We start from the raw sequence: 20,051 nt of genomic DNA, 5'->3' as shown, positions 1-20,051 counted from the left end.
AGAAATTCTATCCAGAACTTCCATTCCATAGCTTTAAGAGGATATGAAAATCCTGCATGAAGGAGAACTCAATGAATAATCATTGGACTGGGCATTGAATGGGAGCAATGTTAGTATTTTGTAACTTTTCAATGTTCAGAATTTACCAGTTGCAGAAGATTCAATATTCCTACAACATTCTTCTTATCTAGTCATGAGATAGATATCTGGAGACAGTGTCACGATCTCCCCTCAGCCTGGTCCCAGCAGTCAGCTCCCAGTGTACAGATGGCATCTCCCAAAGTCTGTGGGCTCACATGGGCTGGCTTCCTCTGTTGTTGCTAGGTAATGTGGGTATATTAGACTCCCAGCATACGCTCTCCTCCACCATCTCCAAACTAGGAAGTGATTGACTAGCAGAATCAATCACTAGCGGCATGCTGTGCATTCTATTGGCTGGCTTTCTGATAGGCTGCTGGCACAATTAAACCTGGACGGCATATTCGTTAGTTGCCTGTGCCAGCATTTAGTAGCTAGAGCTAGCTGCTGGGTGTACCTCTGTATCTCCTGCCTGATACCTTGCCTGTTACGTGTTAATTCTTCTGTTTGATGCTTGTTCCGACCTTTGTTACTTTTTGACCACTCTTCTGTCTCATCTATTGTACCTGTTAATGTCTGTTGTGTATGACCTTTGGCTTGCTGACTACAAAATTGCATACTTCTCTGACTCAGACATCTGATTATTGTGTATGACCCTGAGTTATTTGACTACGTTATTTGCCTGTATCACAGCTCAGTGAGTTCTGGTGGTCTTCCCAGGCTCAGATCTTATACTTTGCATGCTGAAGTCCTGGGGGTAACCGTAGACGGGTAGGCGTAACTTTGTCTCCTGTTCATGCAGATGATTGTCTTTAGGTGAAGAGTGTCATGTCAGATTGGGGCATAAGGACTGAAGGAAGATGAAAGATCTGCCAGTCCTTACAGATGGATTGTTTGAGTGTTCCTCAAGTTGTGACAAATGACCGTTGTTCACTTTTAGATTTCCACTTAAACTTACTGTCGTAGTTTGAGATGGACATAGTCTGGGGCCAGAGGTTAGTAAGGAGAGGTCATCCAAAATGCATAATTAAGCTGCAGGAGGGTTTACAAGGAAATGGGAATTTAGAGTGTAGGATGCAAGAGAATGCATCAAGCAATTTCATTGTAGAGTCAAACCATACAACAGAGACATTAGCCAAATATTGTGTAATCCAAATCTCACCTGAGCCCCTTATACCTACATTATATGAGGAGGAAGTGGACAAGGCACAGGTGGGGAGGAAGAATAATAAAAAATAGTCATTAAAACCACACAATGTACCCTGATAGCAACAATCTGCAGGAAGGATTTTAAGTAGAAAATTAAGATTTTCAGTGTAAGCATGTTAATGTTGTAGCATTAGTCAGGATGGACATCAAGGGGGTAAAGGAAGTTTTCTAGGACAGAACCAGAGGTGGGAGAAGAGTGGATCAGAATGTTACCTCATATCAATGTCTAAAATAGGTCCATATATATACCTTGTATGGAAATGCTGGGAAATGCATGGGAAGGGTTGGGGATGGCATGGCATGGGAAGTGTAGGGAAATGCACTGAAAGTGTAAGGAGAGGCATGAAAAGGGAAGTGTAAGGAAGGGTATGAGAAGCAAAGTGTAGGAAAAAGGCATGGGAATGGTAGGGAACGGCATGGGAAGGGAAGTGCAGGAAAGCGGCATGAGAAGGGAAGTGTAGGAAAAATGCATGGAAAGCAAAAGCAAGGACATCGGAAGTGTAGGAAAAGGGCATGGGAAGGATAAGGGAGAACATAGGATGACAAGAGTAGGGAAAAGGCACAGGAGGGATATTGGAGATTATGAGAAGTAAAGGGAAAAGGCATGGAAAGAGTAGTGGAGGGCATGGGAAGTGACGGGGAAAGGCATGAGAAGGTTAGGTGAGCACATGGGAAGGGAAGTGTAGGGAAAAGGTATGGGAAGGGTATGGGGAAGCATGGGAAGGGAATGTAGGAAAAAGGCAAGGGAAGGATAGGGAAGAGTATGGGAAGGGAAGTGTGGGGAAAAGGCAAGGGATGGATAGGGAAGAGTATGGGAAGGGAAGTGTAGCGAAAAGGCATGGGAAGGGTAGGGAAAAGTATGGGAAGGGAAGTGAAGCAAAAAGGCAAGGGGAGGATAGGGGAGCATATGGGAAAAGGCATGAGAATGTCAGGGAGGACATAGGCAGAGTATGGGAAAAGTAGGGGAGAGAATGGGAAGGGAAATGTGGGGAAAAGGTATGGGGAGGATAGGGAAGAGTATGAGAACGGAAGTGTGGTGAAAAGGCATGGGAAGGGTAGGGGAGAGTATGGGAAGGGGAGTATAAGGAAAAGGCATGGGAAGGGTAAGGGAGAGTATGGAAAGGGAAGTGTGGTGAAAAGGCATGGGAAGGGTAGGGGAGAGTATGGAAAAGGAAGTGTGGTGAAAAGACATGGGAAGGGTAGGGGAGAGTATAGGAAGGGGAGTATAAGGAAAAGGCATGGGAAGGGTAGGGGAGAGTATGGGAAGGGGAGTATAAGGAAAAGGCATGGGAAGGGTAGGGAAGAGTATGGGAAGGGAAGTGTGGTGAAAAGGCATTGGAAAGGTAGGAGAGAGTATGGGAAGGGAAGTGTGGTGAAAAGGCATTGGAAAGGTAGGAGAGAGTAATGGAAGGGAGTGTAGGGAAAAGGCATGGGGAGGGTAGGACAGAGTATGGGAAGGGGAGTGTAGGGATGAGTATGGGAAGGGAAGGGAAGTAAAAGGTATGGAAAGGTTAGGGGAGGTCATGGGAAGAAAGCATGAGAAAAAAAGAGGAAGTGAATAGGGAAATAACAAAAAAGAGTGATGGGGAAAGGAGCTCATCTCCGGTAAAGATCACAAAAGGGAAAAAAGAAAAATCCAAGAAATACAAATGATGCTGATGCAGCCAGTGGCTCTGGGGAAGCTGTACTGCAGACACATGACCTAGTTGTCTTACTCAGCATTGCAATTAGCGGCCACAGGGCCCCTCTCCAGCTCTGTGACAGGGAACTGACAGCAGAGCATAAACAAGGTAGGCAGCACTCAGCAATGTTTAGCCATGTTCAGCTCAGAGTCTGGCAGCCGCCGCTAGAAATGTTTGCAGTGAAATGCTGATTCAGAGCAATCTGTTAAGCGGGTGGACAGATTTCAGTCTGAATCTCAGTCTGTAGGAGGGGGAGGAAGACGTGACAGTCAATCCTGAATTTATTTGGAAAAGCAACTCAGTGTTACTCACCCAGGGAGCCCTTAGGGCAAGGAACAGCGGCAGCGAGCCCGAACTTGGTCCTTGGCCACCAAACCCCTGATGTTAGCGTTTTAGGACATCCATCATAGATCACTAAAAGACAAAGAAACACTCAGTACATATCATTTCCTCTTTATTCCTATAGCAAGTCAAGATTGTACAATTTGCAGGTCATGTGTTTCCTCAACATTAAAAGGGAACCAAGCACCACTTTTTTTCCTGGTTTCTAATAGCTATAGGAGCTGCCATGTTCCCCCCTCCCCTTTCTTGCTGCCCATTACTTTTCCAGGAGAGGGTGTGAAGATAGCATCTGTGACTTCTCTAAACTCTTTGAAGCACAGTGTCCTAGCTCTCCACCCGCCTGCTGATGAAAGCTTTTGTTTGTTCTCTGCTAATGTGTGCAATAAAATAATTATATCAATCCTTATCTGCCTGAAACTTCTGCAGGTCGGGCAGACCTCAGAAGTAGGTAATGAAACCCTCTGCTAAACTTTTAAATCTAAGAAGAGGTAAAATTGAAGTATTTTTACTAATGAGCCACATTGTTTGCATGCATATTTATTGTGTTATTGAGATGACCTGGGTGCTAAGAATGGTGCCTGGTTCACTTTAACATGGTCTCCAGATTTATCAGAATTGACTATAATTTATACACTTTAGCTATGCATTACTCAATAAATGGCCAGATCGACCATCAGATAGATCTCTCTCGGATTGAATCTGAAAGGGATTTATTGCTTGGCCACACACTGCACTGTGATTTCCAATAGGTTAGAGCATGAAATCTACTGGAAATTGTCCAAACCCCCCAAGGATTAGGTGTTACCCCTCGTGCCAATGCTCAGTGCTTTAAAGTCTCACCTCTACAATGGGGTGCTCCTGGCCTCCTCCGGAGTTCGGCATAACCAAGAGCGCTGGTACCATGTGACTAAGCACATGTTGTGACATCACTGATGTGCCAGTGTCACATGGTACACGCCCTCACAGTGATCGCGGACACCGGAAAAGGCTAGGGGGTTGATTCATTAAGCTACACTGCTAAAGCAGCGCTTAAAGCAGATCCGAGATGAAAAACTAACTATAACAAGTAACTTCTCTATATATCTTATCTAAAGTTTAGATAGACACAGCAAATCTAGCTGCAAACAGCTTCAACAGAATATGATTATTTCTTCCTGTGATACAATGACTGCAGCCATGTTGTTTGTAAACATTACACACACGCAAGCTTATCTGCATCTTCAGCACTCAGCCTGTGAAACCCCCTCTCCTCTCTCCTCATCCCTCTGCCTCTGAAATCTCTAGCTAGTAACCTCCTTCTCCTCCTGTCCAGACTGAGCTCCCATAAGCCCTTGCTACATGGGTTTGAGAGTGCCAAGGCACTGGAGAAGCTGTGGGCGAGGCTTGTTTAGTTTATAGGGAATTAGAGTATTCAAACAAAACAAAAAATTATTTGGCTTGAGGAATGCCCTATAAACTATATGAAAGGAACACAATTATGCAATGGAGTAAAAGTGTATCTTGGATCCACTTTAATGTGAGCAGAGCGAGTTGTGTGCACACTCCGCGAGGTAGTGCTGCGTAGCATGCGCTGGTAGCTTACACGCGCTCCATTCACATAACGACTGCTCCACTCATCCCGCCCTGAGCCCTGTTGGCTTCATAGGACGTGATTCCCGCAGTTTGATTGGCCCAATAGGCTGCCAGTCACTTGACAGTCAGCCTATTGGGCCAATCAAAGTGCGGGGATCATGTCCTGTAAAGCCACTGGACCTGATGGGGCTCAAGGCGGGATCAGTGGAGCGGCCATAAGTTGCCAGCACATGCTACGCAGCACTACTGTGCAGTGTGTGCTCACAACTCGAGCTGCTCACATTAACCTGCGCTGCTTTAGCAGTGTACCTTAAAGTGGATCCGAGATAAACTTTTACTCATTGCATAATTGTGTTCCTTTCATATAGTTTATAGGGCATTTCTCAAGCCAAATAATTTTTTGTTTTAATACTCTAATTCCCTATAAGCTAAACAAGCCTCGCCCACAGCTTCTCCACAGTGCCTTGGTACTCTAAACTTTAGTAGCAAGGGCTTATGGGAGCTCAGTCTGGGCAGGAGGAGGAGGTTGTTACTAGCCAGAGATTTCAGAGGCAGAGGGGAGGAGGAGACGGGAGTGAAGTTTTCACAGGCTGAGGGCTGGAGATGCAGATCAGCTTGCCTGTGTGTATTGTGACAAACAGAACATGGCCGCTCTCATATCACAGGAATAAATAAGCATATACTGTTGAAGCTGTTTGCAGCTAGATTTGCTGTGTAAACTATCTAAACTTTAGTAAAGATATTTAGACAAGTTACTTGTTGTAGTTAGTTTTTCATCTCGGATCCGCTTTAATGAATTAACCCCCAGGAGTCATGTCCATTGGTTGTCACAATATTGAATGTCATTACTGCTGCGTTCCTGATCGAGCCGTTGAGACCAAGATTTTTCTTCCATTCCAGATCGATCCATTTGCCCGATTCGGCGGAAAGAAAACGAAAGATTAATCGGGCAGCTATGTTGCGTCACCATTTCTCTTCTGATTTGATAAAATGATTGAATCGGAAGGTCGATCAGGCCACAATATCGAGTAATGTATGGACACCCTTAGGAAAAATACCCCAATGTCTGTAGCCCTTCTCTCCCATCTCACCTTCACAACCACTTGGTGAAACCTCCGCAAACGGATTGTCGCAACTATTACACTGCCGTCCAATCACTCCAGGGCGACAAAAACACTGTCCGGTGCCTAGATCACATGACCTGGAGGAGGAGCCAATGGGGTAGCAATCACAGGGCAAGCAGGTGTCACTCCCTTTGGGGTGGTAATGAAATTCCTGGGAAAAAAAGAAGCACAAAGATTTTAAAATACTGAAAAATTGTCCTTTTATCAAAACATTGACGTACAAAATGGGATAAAATTTCAAAGTATGCTCTCTCCACTCAGTAATAAATGCTATGTAAAGACCTGTAGAATTTGGCCAGTTTGGACTTTATTAAGCATGACATGTTTTGCTAGGTCAAAAATGGATCAGCTGAAAAATCCAAAAGAAATCATTTGAGCATTGCTAGGCATGTCAGAAGGAAGCTTCCTAGTGTTTGGAGGTAATCCCTCCCAATTTAGCTTGCAGGCCTTTCTGTTGGTACTTTTTATATGGTGGTTGAATTCAATGACCAATAGGGAAGCTCAGAATCTGTGCCTAATTTACTTGTTATATTTGCAGATTCTATTTCTCTGGAACAAAAATAAACATCTTTTATTACACTTTTATTACCATAAATGCTAGCAAAAGAAAACCCCAAATGTCCGGAGGGGGGGGGGGGATGGGGAATGTCCGAGGGGGGGGGGGGGGAGATCGTGAAAGAGTCACATTAAGTTAAACTGCAACCTGCAGTGTCAAACTATAAAAAAAAGGGCTGGTAAAGAAGTGGCTTTGACATTTTGATATAGAAGCAGTTATATCGCTTTGACATTTATCCCTTTACTGGAAAGTTTAGTTCACCACTAAAATTACATTTATGGAACTTAGTAGTATGAGAAAATACAAGGACAATTCCACCAGGGCTGTGGAGTCGGTACAAAAATCATGCGACTCTAGACTCCCGACTCCTTAGTTTTTTGAAACTACGACTCCGACTCCAACTCCGACTCCTGGTACCCAAAATTGCTCAGACTCCGACTCCTCGACTCTGACTCCATAGCCCTGAATTCCACTGTGAATGGCATGCCATGCTTCCTCCATACCTTGCACTGACACTGTCCATTGGTTTTATTGCAGTTTGGGTCAAATCCCTTGTAGACATCACAGTTGCACGGTCCGCACGTTCCATTCCCCCACCAGCCTTGAGGACACTGATGATCCATCCTAAATGAGAAATCCCAGAGGAGATCAGAATTATTTAAGAGAAAAATTAGCTTTTTTTAGGTGGTTCGTTCACTTTTAGGGCTTGTTCCCGCTACAAGAGCTTTTCTAAGCGGTTTGTGATTTGAAAAGCTCTTGCTAATGTTATCCTATGTGTGTGTTCTCACTGGAACGATGTGATTTTGTAAAAATCCCCCATAGCATTGCATTAGCAAGAGCTTTTTAAAAATCTCTAGAGCTTAAAAAGCTCCTGTAGTGTGGACAAGCCCTAACAGCTGAAAAGACCTTAAAACACATCTCTTCTTTATCAAACTTCTTGAAGGATACGCGAGGTGACATGTGACATGATGAGACAGACATGTGTATGTACAGTGCCAGGCACACAAATAACTAGGCTGTGTTCCTTTTTTCCTTTCCCTGCCTGAAAGAGTTAAAAATAAGGTATGCAAGTGAGTGCTTCTGTTCAGGTCGGACTATAGCATAACCCTCACTGATAAAGAAATACAGCCATAAACCACTTTCCTGGCAGTAAATGGCTTCTGAGAGCAGGAAAGAGATAAGTAGTTCATAGATTTTACAGTAGCTCTGGCAAACCTCCATGAATGTGTCACTGAGCAGAGACAACACAGTAAAAACGAAAAAGTAGATTTAAATATGAAATATAACCGAGGGATATCTTAAAAAAAAAAAAGACATTTTAGGAGAAGGAGATATAATTTTTTTTATCTCATCGGTTTATTTTTACCTAATGTTTCCTTTAAGTTATATCAAAATAAACTTCAGCCAAGTGACCGCAAGAATGTGAAAAGTAACGAGCTTGTGATGTGCACAATATGACTGTACAGTAACGCCATTAATGACTTAAAGAGAATCTGTACTCTAAAATTCTTACAATAAAAAGCATACTATTCTATTCATTATGTTCTCCTGAGCCCCTCTGTGCTGTTTATGCCACTTCCTACTGCAATCCTGGCTTGTAATTGCCAGTTTTAGGCAGTGTTTACAAACATAGCAAGTGATAGCAAGTGATAGGTTGAGAGTAGCTCAGTGTGTGAGTCATACAGAGTGTGCAGGGGGCCTGGAGAGGGTGTGTATAGCTTCTATCCAATCACAAGCAGCACAGCACATTCCCGCTTGACTACCTCAGCCCGACAGAGGAGAGAAGATCAGATCATATAACAGAGATAACACAGCCACTGTGCAACTAGGAAAGGCTGCAGTTAGACAGAGCACATTAGAACAGGTATAGGAATTTATAGGATAGAATAAATAAGGATGAAAATTTTGTTACAGAGTCTCTTTAAGGTAAGGGTTGCAAATGTATGCCATCTACTAGCAACAATCGGTACAGGGCAGGTTGGTAGAATCCCTTATGTTTTGCGTTTTTCACTGGCCATCAGAGCATCACCGTTAAAATTCTCCACCAATCATTCCCTTGATTATATTTCCACCTTCCGCCCCTCCGCTGCCTTACCTGTGCTCACAGTATCTCCCATAGTGACTGGCGGTGCACTCACAGAAGTACCCCAGGGGAGAGTTTGGCTGATGGCGGCAAATCCCTTTGTTTTCACAGGGATTCAGCTGACAAACGTCCACACAATTCTCCCCAAAATAACCTGCAGAGACATGAATAACTTCATTGTACAGCTGAAAAATGTCTTTATAGACTTTAAAGAACCACTATCATGAAAAATTGTAAAATATTAAATACATGAAAACACATAAAAATTACATTTCTCCCACAGTAAAATAAGCTATAAATTACTTTTCTCCCATGTTGCTGTTACTTCCAGTAGGTAGTAGAAATCTGACAAAACTGACTGGTTTTAGACTAGCCCATCTCCTCATGGGGAATTCTCAGGGGTCTTCTTTATTCTTTACAAATGCTCTCCCAGAAAAAGAAAAGGATTTAGGGCCTGTTTCCACTACACACAGATTGGATGCAGAATGGATGCAGGCTCCAATGAATGTCTATGAGCCTGTTTCCACTAAGCGCAATTTTTCTGATGCAGATTTTCCCATAGGCATTTATTGCAGTCCGTTTTTCTGCATCCAATCTGCGTGTAGTGGAAACAGGCCCTTATACAGAGATGCCATACTCATTTGCATACAATTTGGCAGTTTGACTGCAGTTCAGTACATTTTTATAAATAAAGAAAACTGTGAGAACTCCTCATAAGCAGATGGACTAGTTCAACATATGTCAGATTGCTGCTGCCTACTATAGTATAGGAAAAAAAAATACACAGTAAAACCCTGCAAGACGAGCAAACATTTGAATGAAGTTTTGACTTGATAAGCAAGCAACGTCTTGAAACAAGCACAGAACGTATAAGTGTGTCATCCTATACTATAAAACCTCTGTGTCCCTGCGTACCCTCCAGTCCCTGTGTCCGCGTTTTTGCGCTACTGTGCATGTGTAGCATGGGTGGCCGTTGGGAAAGGAGGGGGACTGGGCCAGGGTGGTGGGTGTGGGCAGGCTGTGGCCGGCGGCAGCGATCACGGGCGGGAGGGGAGGGGTTTTGTAAGAGTGGCCTAGAGCCTGTTTTTAAATGGGCTTAGGTCTGCTAGTGTCATCATAAGTGCAGGATTTCTGTTATTCTACCGGCCCCCCGAAGACGTCCTGTGCCCACGCCGGGACAAAACAATAGCCTGGTCCCTGCCATGGCTCGCTTATGGTTTTTTAATGTCGCAAACAACTGCGCCTTACCAGCCCTGGCACAGGTGCCTGCGCGGGGAGCTTTCTGCGGCATCAGCGGGAGCAAGGACAAGCACAGCCAGGGCCGAGCAGGCGCAGTTGTTTCTAAAATTAAAAACAAAAAAACTGAAGCGAAGCGGCAGGGACCGGGGGATTGTATTGTCCTGGTGCGGGCACAGGACGCCTGCTGGGGGGGGGGGGGGGTTGGGGTGCAGATGAAGCCCCAGGTAAGTTGAACTAATTTTTTTTAAGGTTACAGTACTCCTTTAACTTTAAGTAACTTTAGTAAGCTAACGTATAGCAATGATTCTGTTGGTGAAGCCTTTCTGCACAATAACCCTCATCCTCTCATTTCCACCAGCCAAAAATAATAATAATAATAATAATAAAAAAGTAAAGAGCAGGTTTAATTTGTTGGTTTTGATCAGGCTTCAATGCAGATGGGCTAGCGTTAGGGAACAGGGTAATGGATGGCAGGAAGAGGTTTATTTTAATGCTAGAGTAAATCGGCTACGCATTAGGAAGAGGTTAATGTGAGGAGAACATTAGATATCAGAAAGGGGTTAATGTTAGGGGAGGAGAATAGGGTTTGGCATCAGGAAGGAGTGGCCATTAGATGGTAGGAAGGGTTGTGTGTCAAGGAGAGGTTACCCTTGAGGGGAGGTATGGGTTAGGCATGAAGAAAAAACTAACATTTCAGACGTTAGGGCTAGGACACAGGAGGGAATAAACATTAGGGGAAAGATTAGGGATAGGCATCAGGAAGGGGCTAAATTTAAGAAAAAGACAATGGTCAGGTGTCAAGGTAGGTGTTAAGAAGAGGTAAAAGTTAAAGGAGAAGGTTGGTGACAAGCAGGCACCAGGAAGGGCCTAAAATTTGGAGCGAGTTTCAGGTTAGGTGTCATTTAGGGTAAATATTAAAAGGGGGGGGGGGGTGGTGGTGGAGTTAGGCAGGTATAAAGGAAGTTAACATTTTTTTTGGGGGGGGGGGGGGGGAGTAAGTTAGGCATCAGGAAGGGACACAGGATAGGGTGTGGCATTAGGAAGATGTAAAACTTAAGGAAGGTGGTTAGGATTGGGCAGGCGTCCAAGAGAGGTTGATATTCCGGGTGGGCTATGTCACCAAAAACTCCCTTTTTAGAAACAAATGAGGCTGTAATCTTCTTACAGAGATTCACTCTGTGCTTTCAGTTTTTTGAACAGTAGAATGATGCGATCCAAGCAGCATTTATAATCACAAGAACCTAAACTCACTCTCTGTGCTAATGCCTTTCTGTTCATGTGATCAAAGTTTCAAGATAGGATTTTCAGCTGCAGCGGACTCAACACAAAGGAAAAGTAGGTAACATTTGAGCAGCTTAATTACTAAGTAGATACAAATCTAACGTCAGGACATTGATTTCAGCAGACATGGACAGGAATATGGGATAGCTCTGGTGCTGAGTTCATTTTGCTGTTGACTGTAAAGGTGCGTACACACACACTACTTACGCCAACGACGGGTCCGTCAGACCCTCCCGCTGTGCAGACGTTCAGCCGACAGTAGCACGTGTCATCCCAATCAGTAGCTGATCCCCTTTGCCACCGAAATCTTTACCTTATCTCAAATAGATCATCAGGAGGGTCTGTATGCCTGATATTGTGGAGAAACCCCTTCCACAGTGTGATGTCATGACCAAGGCCCTGACAGTTTCCTGTCAGTGAACCTCATTGCATTGTGGGAAATAACTGTTGCCAACTGCATATAACATTGTTAGTTTATAGATAAAGGCTGTTAGTGCTGTCCGTTTTTGTTTTTTGCCTTCCAGCAGTAAAGATGATGACCTGCAGTCTCACGGTGGATCAAATAATATAAAAGAATTGCACGGTGTGTATCAGTCACATCTTAATCTATCTTCTATTTTTTTACTTCTCACTTTGCAATGTCTTGATTTTTTTTCCAAAACTATCTTTTAGTAAAGTTCCTCTGACAACTGAAGTAAGAGGTATATTGAGGCTGCCATATTAATTTCATTTTAAAGTGAACCAGAGATGAAGCACCCTCATGTACTGTACCATATATATCAGTGGGGACATTTGAGAAAACTCCTTCCCTGCTCTCTGCTTCATCCTTCACTACTCAGCCTGCTTGTTATCAGCCCTGATAAAATCCCCGACTGAGAATTCAGTCTGGTTTTGTTCAGGAATCATTATAGCTGAGTCATTATATCAGAACCAGAAGGGGGCAGGCTTGGGCTTGAAAATATATCAGAGAAGACAGACTCAGCTATAATGATTCCTGAGCAAAGCCCCACTGAATGCTCAGTCAGGGATTTTATCAGGGCTGATAACAAGAAGGCTGAGCAGTGAAGAATGAAACAGAGAGCAGGGTATGTGTTTTCTCTAAAGTTCCCACTGATTTATATGGCAATATACATGAGGGTGCTTCGCCTCTGGTTCACTTTAAGCAATACCAGTTGCCTGACTATCCTGCTTATTCTCTGCCTCTAATACTTTTAGCCATAGACCCAGAACAAGCATGCCGCAGATCAGGTGTTTCTGACATTTTCGTCAAATCTGACAAGATTAGCTGTATGCTTGGTCCTGGTGATATTCAGACACTACTGCAGCCAAAAACACCAACAGGGCTGCCAGGCAACTGGTATTGCTTAAAAGGAAATAAATATGTCAGGGTCCATATACCTCTCACTTCAGTTGTCCTTTAAACCATGCAGTACATGTTGTGCATTATAGTAGAAGCTTGGTGTCACGCACCTGGGTTGCAGACACACGTGTGGCCCAGCCACGTGTCCACACAGGAACTGTTCCCCACACACGGGTTGGGATCGCATGTACTTGCTACGCTGCAGCCGGTTTTAACATTGATGATGTTGGTGGGCTTGGGTAAGGTGGTCCCACTTGATGTCTCGCCCAGACGCAGACCCTAAAAAACAACACAGGCAATGCGTGTGGTTAGGAAACTCTCCGTATAAAGAAATGAGTAGTTGTGTAATGCAATCTTGTTCCTCACCTGTATACACCCCTCCAGACCGTTCTGCACATCTTTGGTTCCAGTAACACCCCCGACATAGAGATATTTCACCCGCAGCCCATGCAGCTCATTGCCAACCGTGACCGTGTCCTAAAACATCAGAGACCACAGTTCAGTCCAACCATTCAATGCGTACCTTCAACTTTACTGCTCGGAATATAAAGAAATGCCGGAAACATCATGGATTAGATAAATTCTTAAAGGATAAGTGCAGTTATATTTTGTCTGCTTTACTTGCAGAGATCTAAGCTCTAATTGCAAAGAGTTACAGCAATGACATTTCCCAGAATCCATTAAGCATGCTTTTAAAAGCTGGCTTGTGATTGGTTGACAGAGGTCATTTGGCAGATTATTTGGGAGGTCCTAAGCACAAAGTGTTTCTGAGGATGACAACATCTTCCACCAGCTTCTCTCTGTTTTGTTTTTTTCTATACACACCGTGAAGGCTTAAAGAGACTCTGAGCAGTGCAAAAAAATTACCTGGGGCTTCCTCCAGGCCCTCGTAGCCTGTGAGATCCCCCAGCATCCCTTTGGTTCCTTCGGCTGAAGTCGTTCGTGTGCATGCCTGGCACGTCATCACGCCAGTTGTTGTAAGCGTCCTGCGCATGCGCAGTTCAGTCTTTAGAGAACAGCGCATGCGCAGGACGATTGTGGCGTAATAACACCAGGTTCAGCTTAAGTTTACGCATTACCAGAGCTGTCAGCGGTTCACGGAAGGGACCAAGAGGATTCCAGGGGACCTCGCAGGCTATGGGGGTTTGGAGGAAGCCCAAGGTAAGTCTAGATTTCATTTTTTTCCCACTGCTCTGTATCCCTTTAAGGTGGCCATTACAAATAAAATAAAAAATTTATTTTCACATAAACAAAAAAATCCACATGCAAAGCGTTTCGTGTGCCAACCCACTTCCTCGGGCCAAATATTGGAGTAACTCTTCTAAAGTTACACTATAGTGAATGACTGGCAGATCCATATCGCATTAAGGTAGAACCTTGCAGTGCTCCTTTCTATACATTGACCATTTACCTGATAGAACCCATAATCCAGGATAACAGTAACGACATAACGCGTTTCGCGCCCACTCCGAAGATCACGCAGCTCCATCTGGAGGTCGTGCCACCGGCCGTCATTCACCTGCATCTGGTCCAGAAGAAGGGTGGAGGTCTTGCTGGATCCACGGCTGACGGAGAAGGAGACCATGCCAGAAACCAGCTGCCGGCACAGAAGACACACTCATTTACTACTGATACCAAACTGAACAAAGCTGAAAGCTTACACCGTTTCTTCAAAGTAAGCCAATAAATAGTATCATCCAGATTCATAACTTCTTTTTTTTTTTTTTTTACTGATCAAAGGGAACCTGAAGCGAGAAGCATATGGAGGCTGCCATATTTATTTCTTTTCAATCAATACAAGTTACTTGGCATCCCTGCTGATCGCTTTGGCTGCAGACTGTCTGAGTAACACACCTGAAACAAGCATGCAGCTAATCTAGTCAGATTTTTGCAAGAAACATCTGATCTGCATGCTTGTTCAGGGGCTATGGCTAAAAGTATTAGAGGCAGAGGATCAGCAGGGCTGCCAAGCAACTGGTATTGTTTAAAAGTAAATAAATATGTCAGCCTCCATATCACTCTTACTTCAGGTTCTCTTTAGGTATACAAAACACTGTCTTATTACATTGTGTACATTTTAATGCTTCCACCGAAACGGAACCCTAGAGCCCTGTACACATGCTAGATAAACCTTGGCTTAGACAATGATTTTTGGTTATCTTGGCTAACAATCTATCCTGTGTACTGCCTACCCACGATACCGTTATTTAGCAATCTGCCTCAGCAGATCGTACATTGTGTCTTTTTCTCCTTTCACTTTGGGTTAATCGGAGTCTTTTTTAAAAATTAAAGGCAGGTGTGTTCCCAAGAAGAGTGAACGTAATTAAAGTGTACCCGATGTGATATGATGAGATAGACATGTGTATGTACAGTGCCAAGCATACAAATAACTAGGCTGTGCTGCTTTTCTTCTTTTTCTATCTGAAAGAGTTCCAAGTAAACAAGTGACAGTTCCTCTCCAGTTGGTATCCAGTCGGACTATTGCGTAATGCTGGGAATACATGGAGAGATAGTTCCTTATCAATCGAGCCGCTGATGGCTCGATTGATAATATCAGACAGGTCCGATGACCGCGCGGATCGATTCCCCGCTCGATATCCGAAGATAAGGAAGCGCCCGCGGGGACGAGCGGGAGTCGATCCGGCGGCTAATCGAGCCGCCGGATCGCTCCGTGTATTCCCAGCATTAGGGATTACAGCCATAATGCTGGGATTACACCATACAATTTTCTGTTAGATTCTTCTGTTAGAATGCATAATTAGATTATTTTCTGTAGAGAATGGTCATTATCTTTGGTGCATTGTCTTCTGGTTATCTCCTACTGAGTAGAACAATGCCTAATTGCTTGGCAGATAGATGGTAAGATAGATACATTTCCAACATGTTGAATTAATGCTGGGCATACACGGGTCGATCCGGCGGCTGATAAGCTGCCGGATCGACTCCCGCCGCGTCCCCGCTCGTATCGATTCCTGCTCGTCCCCGCCGGCGCTCGTTATCAGCCACTCGAGCTGGATCGAGCGGGAAATCTATCCCGCAGGTCATCGGACCTGTCGGATATTATCAATCGAGCCATCAGCAGCTCGATTGATAACACCGCACCTCGCCGTGTATGCCCAGCATTACAGAATCTAACAGAAAATTGTATGGTGTAATCCCAGCATAAAATGCTTTTCTGAGTGCAGGGGGATAAGTAAAAAAAGGTTAATAGTTCATATCATTTAGCTCTCTGAGACACAAGACTGCATCATTGAGCAGAGATAATAAAACATGAAATGTATTTTTTAGGTTTTTAAACATAAAATAAAACTGTAGGATATCTAAAAGTCGTTTTAGGAGTGGGAACATACATGCAATAGTTTTTCTCATGTTGTTTGTTTTTCAATTGAATTGAACTGGGCAAAGGTCACATCAAAGGTGTAAAAAGTTTTAAAATGATGTACTGTGGTCTCATAATTTTAAACCACCACAACCTTTAATTTTTAATTTTTTGCATGCACGCTTTTTGAATTTGTAAGCTGTACTATTGCTCAGCACAATGTATTGAAGGTTCTGTACTGCAAATCAGCCATTCTTTTGCTAGTGACTGCTAATCACATTACTAGCAGCTTGCTTTATACCTTTAGACTGGAGACTTTTTTTTTAAGATGAATACTTCTAGCATATGTTACTTCTATAGTCATACACCACACCCCTGATTACACCCCCGCCACACCACTAGTCGCGCATACCATATATATTTCATAGGAAAAATGTTGTTTTATAATTAAAACCACTCTTGTCCTTTCTATCCTGGTTCATTTTCCTTCATATTAACTTTTGAAAAAGAGAAGTATATCAATTTAAAGGATGAGAATAACATTTAGAGCCAATTAAACACATTTTTCAGTAGAGAAATACATATATTTACATAGAAAGAGGGACAAAGTCCTGAAATAGGGACAAATGAGGAGGACAGAGGGACAGGGTTACCAAAGAGGGACTGTCCCTCCAAAAGAGGGACAAGTTGGGAGCATTGTATAGTAGAGGTGAGGTACTTGCCTGGCATAGTATGGTGGTATATTGGCCAGCATGGACTTGCAGCAGCACCCCCTCGGCCTTTCGTGTCCTGAACGCCAGTCCCATGAACCAAGGCATGGAGATCTTCATCTCATTTTTGAAGTCCCATGACAAGACTCCACTACCGTTGAAATGATAGGGGTGGTGCATCGCTGAGGAAGAGAAAGGAAACATTTTGTACAGTTATAATGATCTGAAGTTTATGAAGCCATCAAACTCCAGATTTTTATTTGACTGGATAATATGATTAAGGCTGAACTCCAACGGTACAAAATGATCTTACTTTATAAATGTGACTGTCCTGAATTCAAAAAATAGTTTGGAGACTTCGGCCAAGGCAAGACTCACTAGCATCCACATTGAGGCATCCCCGAGAGCAGGGGTCTCAAACTCGCGGCCCGCGATACAATATTTTGTAACCCTCGCCGGCAAAAGCTTCCTTATAGTTCGCTTCAGTGCTCCCAAGTAATCCGCCGCATCCCCAACGCCAAACGAGGGCTGCAGAGCCCCCAAATCGCCCGGGGGGCAACCCGCCGGCATTTCCTGGAAGGGGCAGAGCTTTCAGCTTCAGCTCTGCCCCTCCTAACGTCAATAGCCGCACAGATCGCCACCTCTCTCCGCCCCTCTCTGTGAAGGAAGAGTGAGAGGGGCGGGCAGAGGCGGCGATGCGCCGCGATTGGGAAATTCCTTATGCGGCCCAGCCTCATCCTGACTTTGCCTCCTGCGGCCCCCAGGTAAATTGAGTTTGAGACCCCTGCCCTAGAGTGTTACACAGATCATACATCACACCCACAAAACTACACCTGATAGACCCTACGGTTCATAGTCAGTGCTTTAGAGGCTGCCAAGCAGAAGGTTCCATGTGATGGAAATGCCCTAAGGTTTCATATTTCAGGTCCAGAATCAATACACTGATTTCGAGAGTGCTACTCAGGCCTTTCTGCAAATGCCCTAAGTACTACTAATAGGGCACAAACCTACTCGAGACACCCTGAGCACAGCCTGATCCAGCATATAGCCAATGTCACCATGATCTCCAAGAAAATAAACGAGAGGTTTGCGGACACCAGTGAAGCCTTCGCAAAAAACATGGACCTTTGGATCATCTTTCGAGGAGGAGCAGCTTTAGGTGTAGTAAGATATACACTTATACCCAGGCCCGGATTTATATCTCAGTAGCCTATAGGCACAGATGTCCTGGCACCTTAGACTTCCCCCTCCATGAACTTACAAACCCCCACCAAACCGCAAGTGTGCTGGCTGTCCCAGCTGTCACTTCTCCCTTACTTCCCTTGCCCGTCATAGGTAGCTCTTAGCATTAGGTAGCCAGAAGTACCTCAGTATTAAGTAGCTAGAGGAGCCCCAGACTGAAGGAAGATCTCGTCAGTGGAATACAGAGAGCTAGGTGAGTAACCTCTCCTTTACACTCTCATCAGGATTCTGCATAGGGAAGGAGGGAGGGAGGTACTGGGGAGGGGAGCGAACCGTCTTTCCATCATCAGGCACCTGTAGGCACGTGCCTAGAGTGCCTTATGGTAAATCCGGCCCTGCTTACACCCCTCAAGGAGTCGATATACACTTGGCACTTTCTTTCTATAACTCCCATGTTGGATTTATTGCTGAAATGGAACGGTGAATACTTATGACTGCTGAGTTGACTTATTTGTTAATGTTTGGTGCGTTATGTGTGCTGATTCTTTTCCCAACCTTGATAAACCATGTTAAGCCTTTTGCGTCTATGTTCAGCCGACATTTGTTTGTTGTCTGTCATTTTATAAAATCATTGTCAGTCATTTTCTACTGCTAAATAGATTTTGAACACAAAAAAAACAATGTTTGGTTCTCGGGATTGCTTCAGTTTTGCATAACCAAGTGTCAGGGAGACTGCATTATTTGCAGGGCTTTTAAGTGCTTCATTTCTAGTCTCAAACACACCTCCTTATAAGCTTGGGGAGCAAAGTAAAGTGAGAGGGAGCATCTTTTCACTTGGAGTATTCTTTCATACATATGATTATAACGGGCGGCAGGGGCGTAACTAGAAGTCACTGGGCCCCCCTGCAAGAATTTGAGCCCCCCCCCCCCCCCCCGGGTGCCCGCTCTGGGCCGTTTTGAGGGGCAGGAGGGGTCGCAGCATGAGGGGAAAGTATCGCCACACATCGGCCTCCCTCACCTCGGGCTCTCCTCTCAGCGCTCCCCTCCGGCATCTATCACTAGCAGCGGCGGCGGCAGCATCACACACCTCCATCATTACCTTGTACTCATACTGTGCTGCGTGATCTGGTCTTTCTTGTATTCCTGTATTGTCATATTGCTGTATGTCACCCCTAAATATTGTCTGTAACCTAAACTAATGTCTAGTGTTGCATAATATGTTGGCGCTTTAAAAATACAATAAAGAAACAAATAAATAATGATCTACCGCTTAAGGTTCCGATCTCTGTTTAAACAGGAAGTAGCGTGAGGCACTTAGAGATGGGAACCTCCGGCGGCGGCTGTGGATGGAGGTATGTGTCCTGACTGCCGCTTTTGCTGCCAGTGATAGATGCAAGAGGGGAGCGCTGAGGGGAAAGCCCGAGGTGAGGGAGGGGGGGGACTGTGCACCCTCTCCGCCGATGTGCAATGCTCTCCCCTCATGCTGCGACCCCTCCTGCCCCCAAAACGGCCATGAGCGGGCCCGCCGCGGGTCCAGGGGCTGCATCCCCTATTGTTACGCCCGACTGGCGGAGATATGATCACAAGTTGGCTGAACTTAGCCAGGCCGGCAGCTGCTCTGGAGGGGACCCCGGGAGTCTGGCTTGGATCGGAGCTGCGGGGAAGGACACATAGGGCCAGATTTATCAAGAGTGTCTGAGACCAAATATTAGTAGATTTTTAGAAATCCGTACAGAACTGTCTCAGGTATCTTAAGAAATCATTAGATATTGCAGATTCCTTCTAAAACTGTTATAATGGGAGGAGCTAGGAAGGTCTCTCAGACAGGGCAGTGTGTGAGGGGAATTGCTTTTGCTTAGGTAACCAACACACCTGCTGTATTGATAGCAGCAGGTTCTGAGTGAGGAGGAATTCAGCAGGTGGGAGGATCCCTTCACAAATCATGCCTAGCCTGCACTCTGCAATCATGTCTAGCCTGCAGTTCTACATCTGTAGAACTGCTATCATGCACTTCTTTTAATCTGCGCCAGTTTAGGGATGTATTTGCACTTCTCTAAACTGTAGTGCAGCTCTAGAAATCCACGCTAAACTTCCACTATTACTAGGATTTAAGAAGGTTCTTATTATCATGCAGAACTGTTCTCCCTGCTGGTTAGAACAGATTAAGAAGATAAAACTGTTGGTAATGTGTTGATAAATCTCCCCCATAGACTTCCAGGGGCTGGAGGAAGCTCCAGGTAAGTAAATATGATTTTTTTTTTTAATTCCCTGATGTATCCTTTAAAGGGAACCTGTAATGAGAAGGATATGGAAA

At 44.5% G+C, this 20,051-nt stretch overlaps 1 protein-coding gene across 1 annotated transcript in view; it reads right to left on the bottom strand.

Annotated features, from left to right (window-relative positions):
• The window catches only part of CELSR3 (cadherin EGF LAG seven-pass G-type receptor 3), a 297,920-nt gene that overhangs the window by 60,852 nt on the left and 217,017 nt on the right, over positions 1-20,051 (bottom strand). Inside the window, exons 10-18 of the mRNA XM_068254819.1 lie at positions 16,568-16,737; positions 13,938-14,123; positions 12,893-13,003; positions 12,637-12,805; positions 8,659-8,800; positions 7,067-7,187; positions 5,975-6,158; positions 3,282-3,383; positions 1,241-1,255 (exon numbers count right to left, since the gene is read on the bottom strand). Coding sequence (XP_068110920.1) covers positions 1,241-1,255; positions 3,282-3,383; positions 5,975-6,158; positions 7,067-7,187; positions 8,659-8,800; positions 12,637-12,805; positions 12,893-13,003; positions 13,938-14,123; positions 16,568-16,737 — 1,200 coding nt within the window. The remainder of the gene's footprint in view (positions 1-1,240; positions 1,256-3,281; positions 3,384-5,974; positions 6,159-7,066; positions 7,188-8,658; positions 8,801-12,636; positions 12,806-12,892; positions 13,004-13,937; positions 14,124-16,567; positions 16,738-20,051) is intronic.

Source organism: Hyperolius riggenbachi, chromosome 9 (genome assembly GCF_040937935.1).
Source record: "Hyperolius riggenbachi isolate aHypRig1 chromosome 9, aHypRig1.pri, whole genome shotgun sequence".
Lineage (NCBI taxonomy): Eukaryota > Metazoa > Chordata > Amphibia > Anura > Hyperoliidae > Hyperolius > Hyperolius riggenbachi.
The sequence above is the reverse complement of the archived record's forward strand: the minus strand, read 5'-3'. Positions and strand labels throughout refer to the sequence as shown.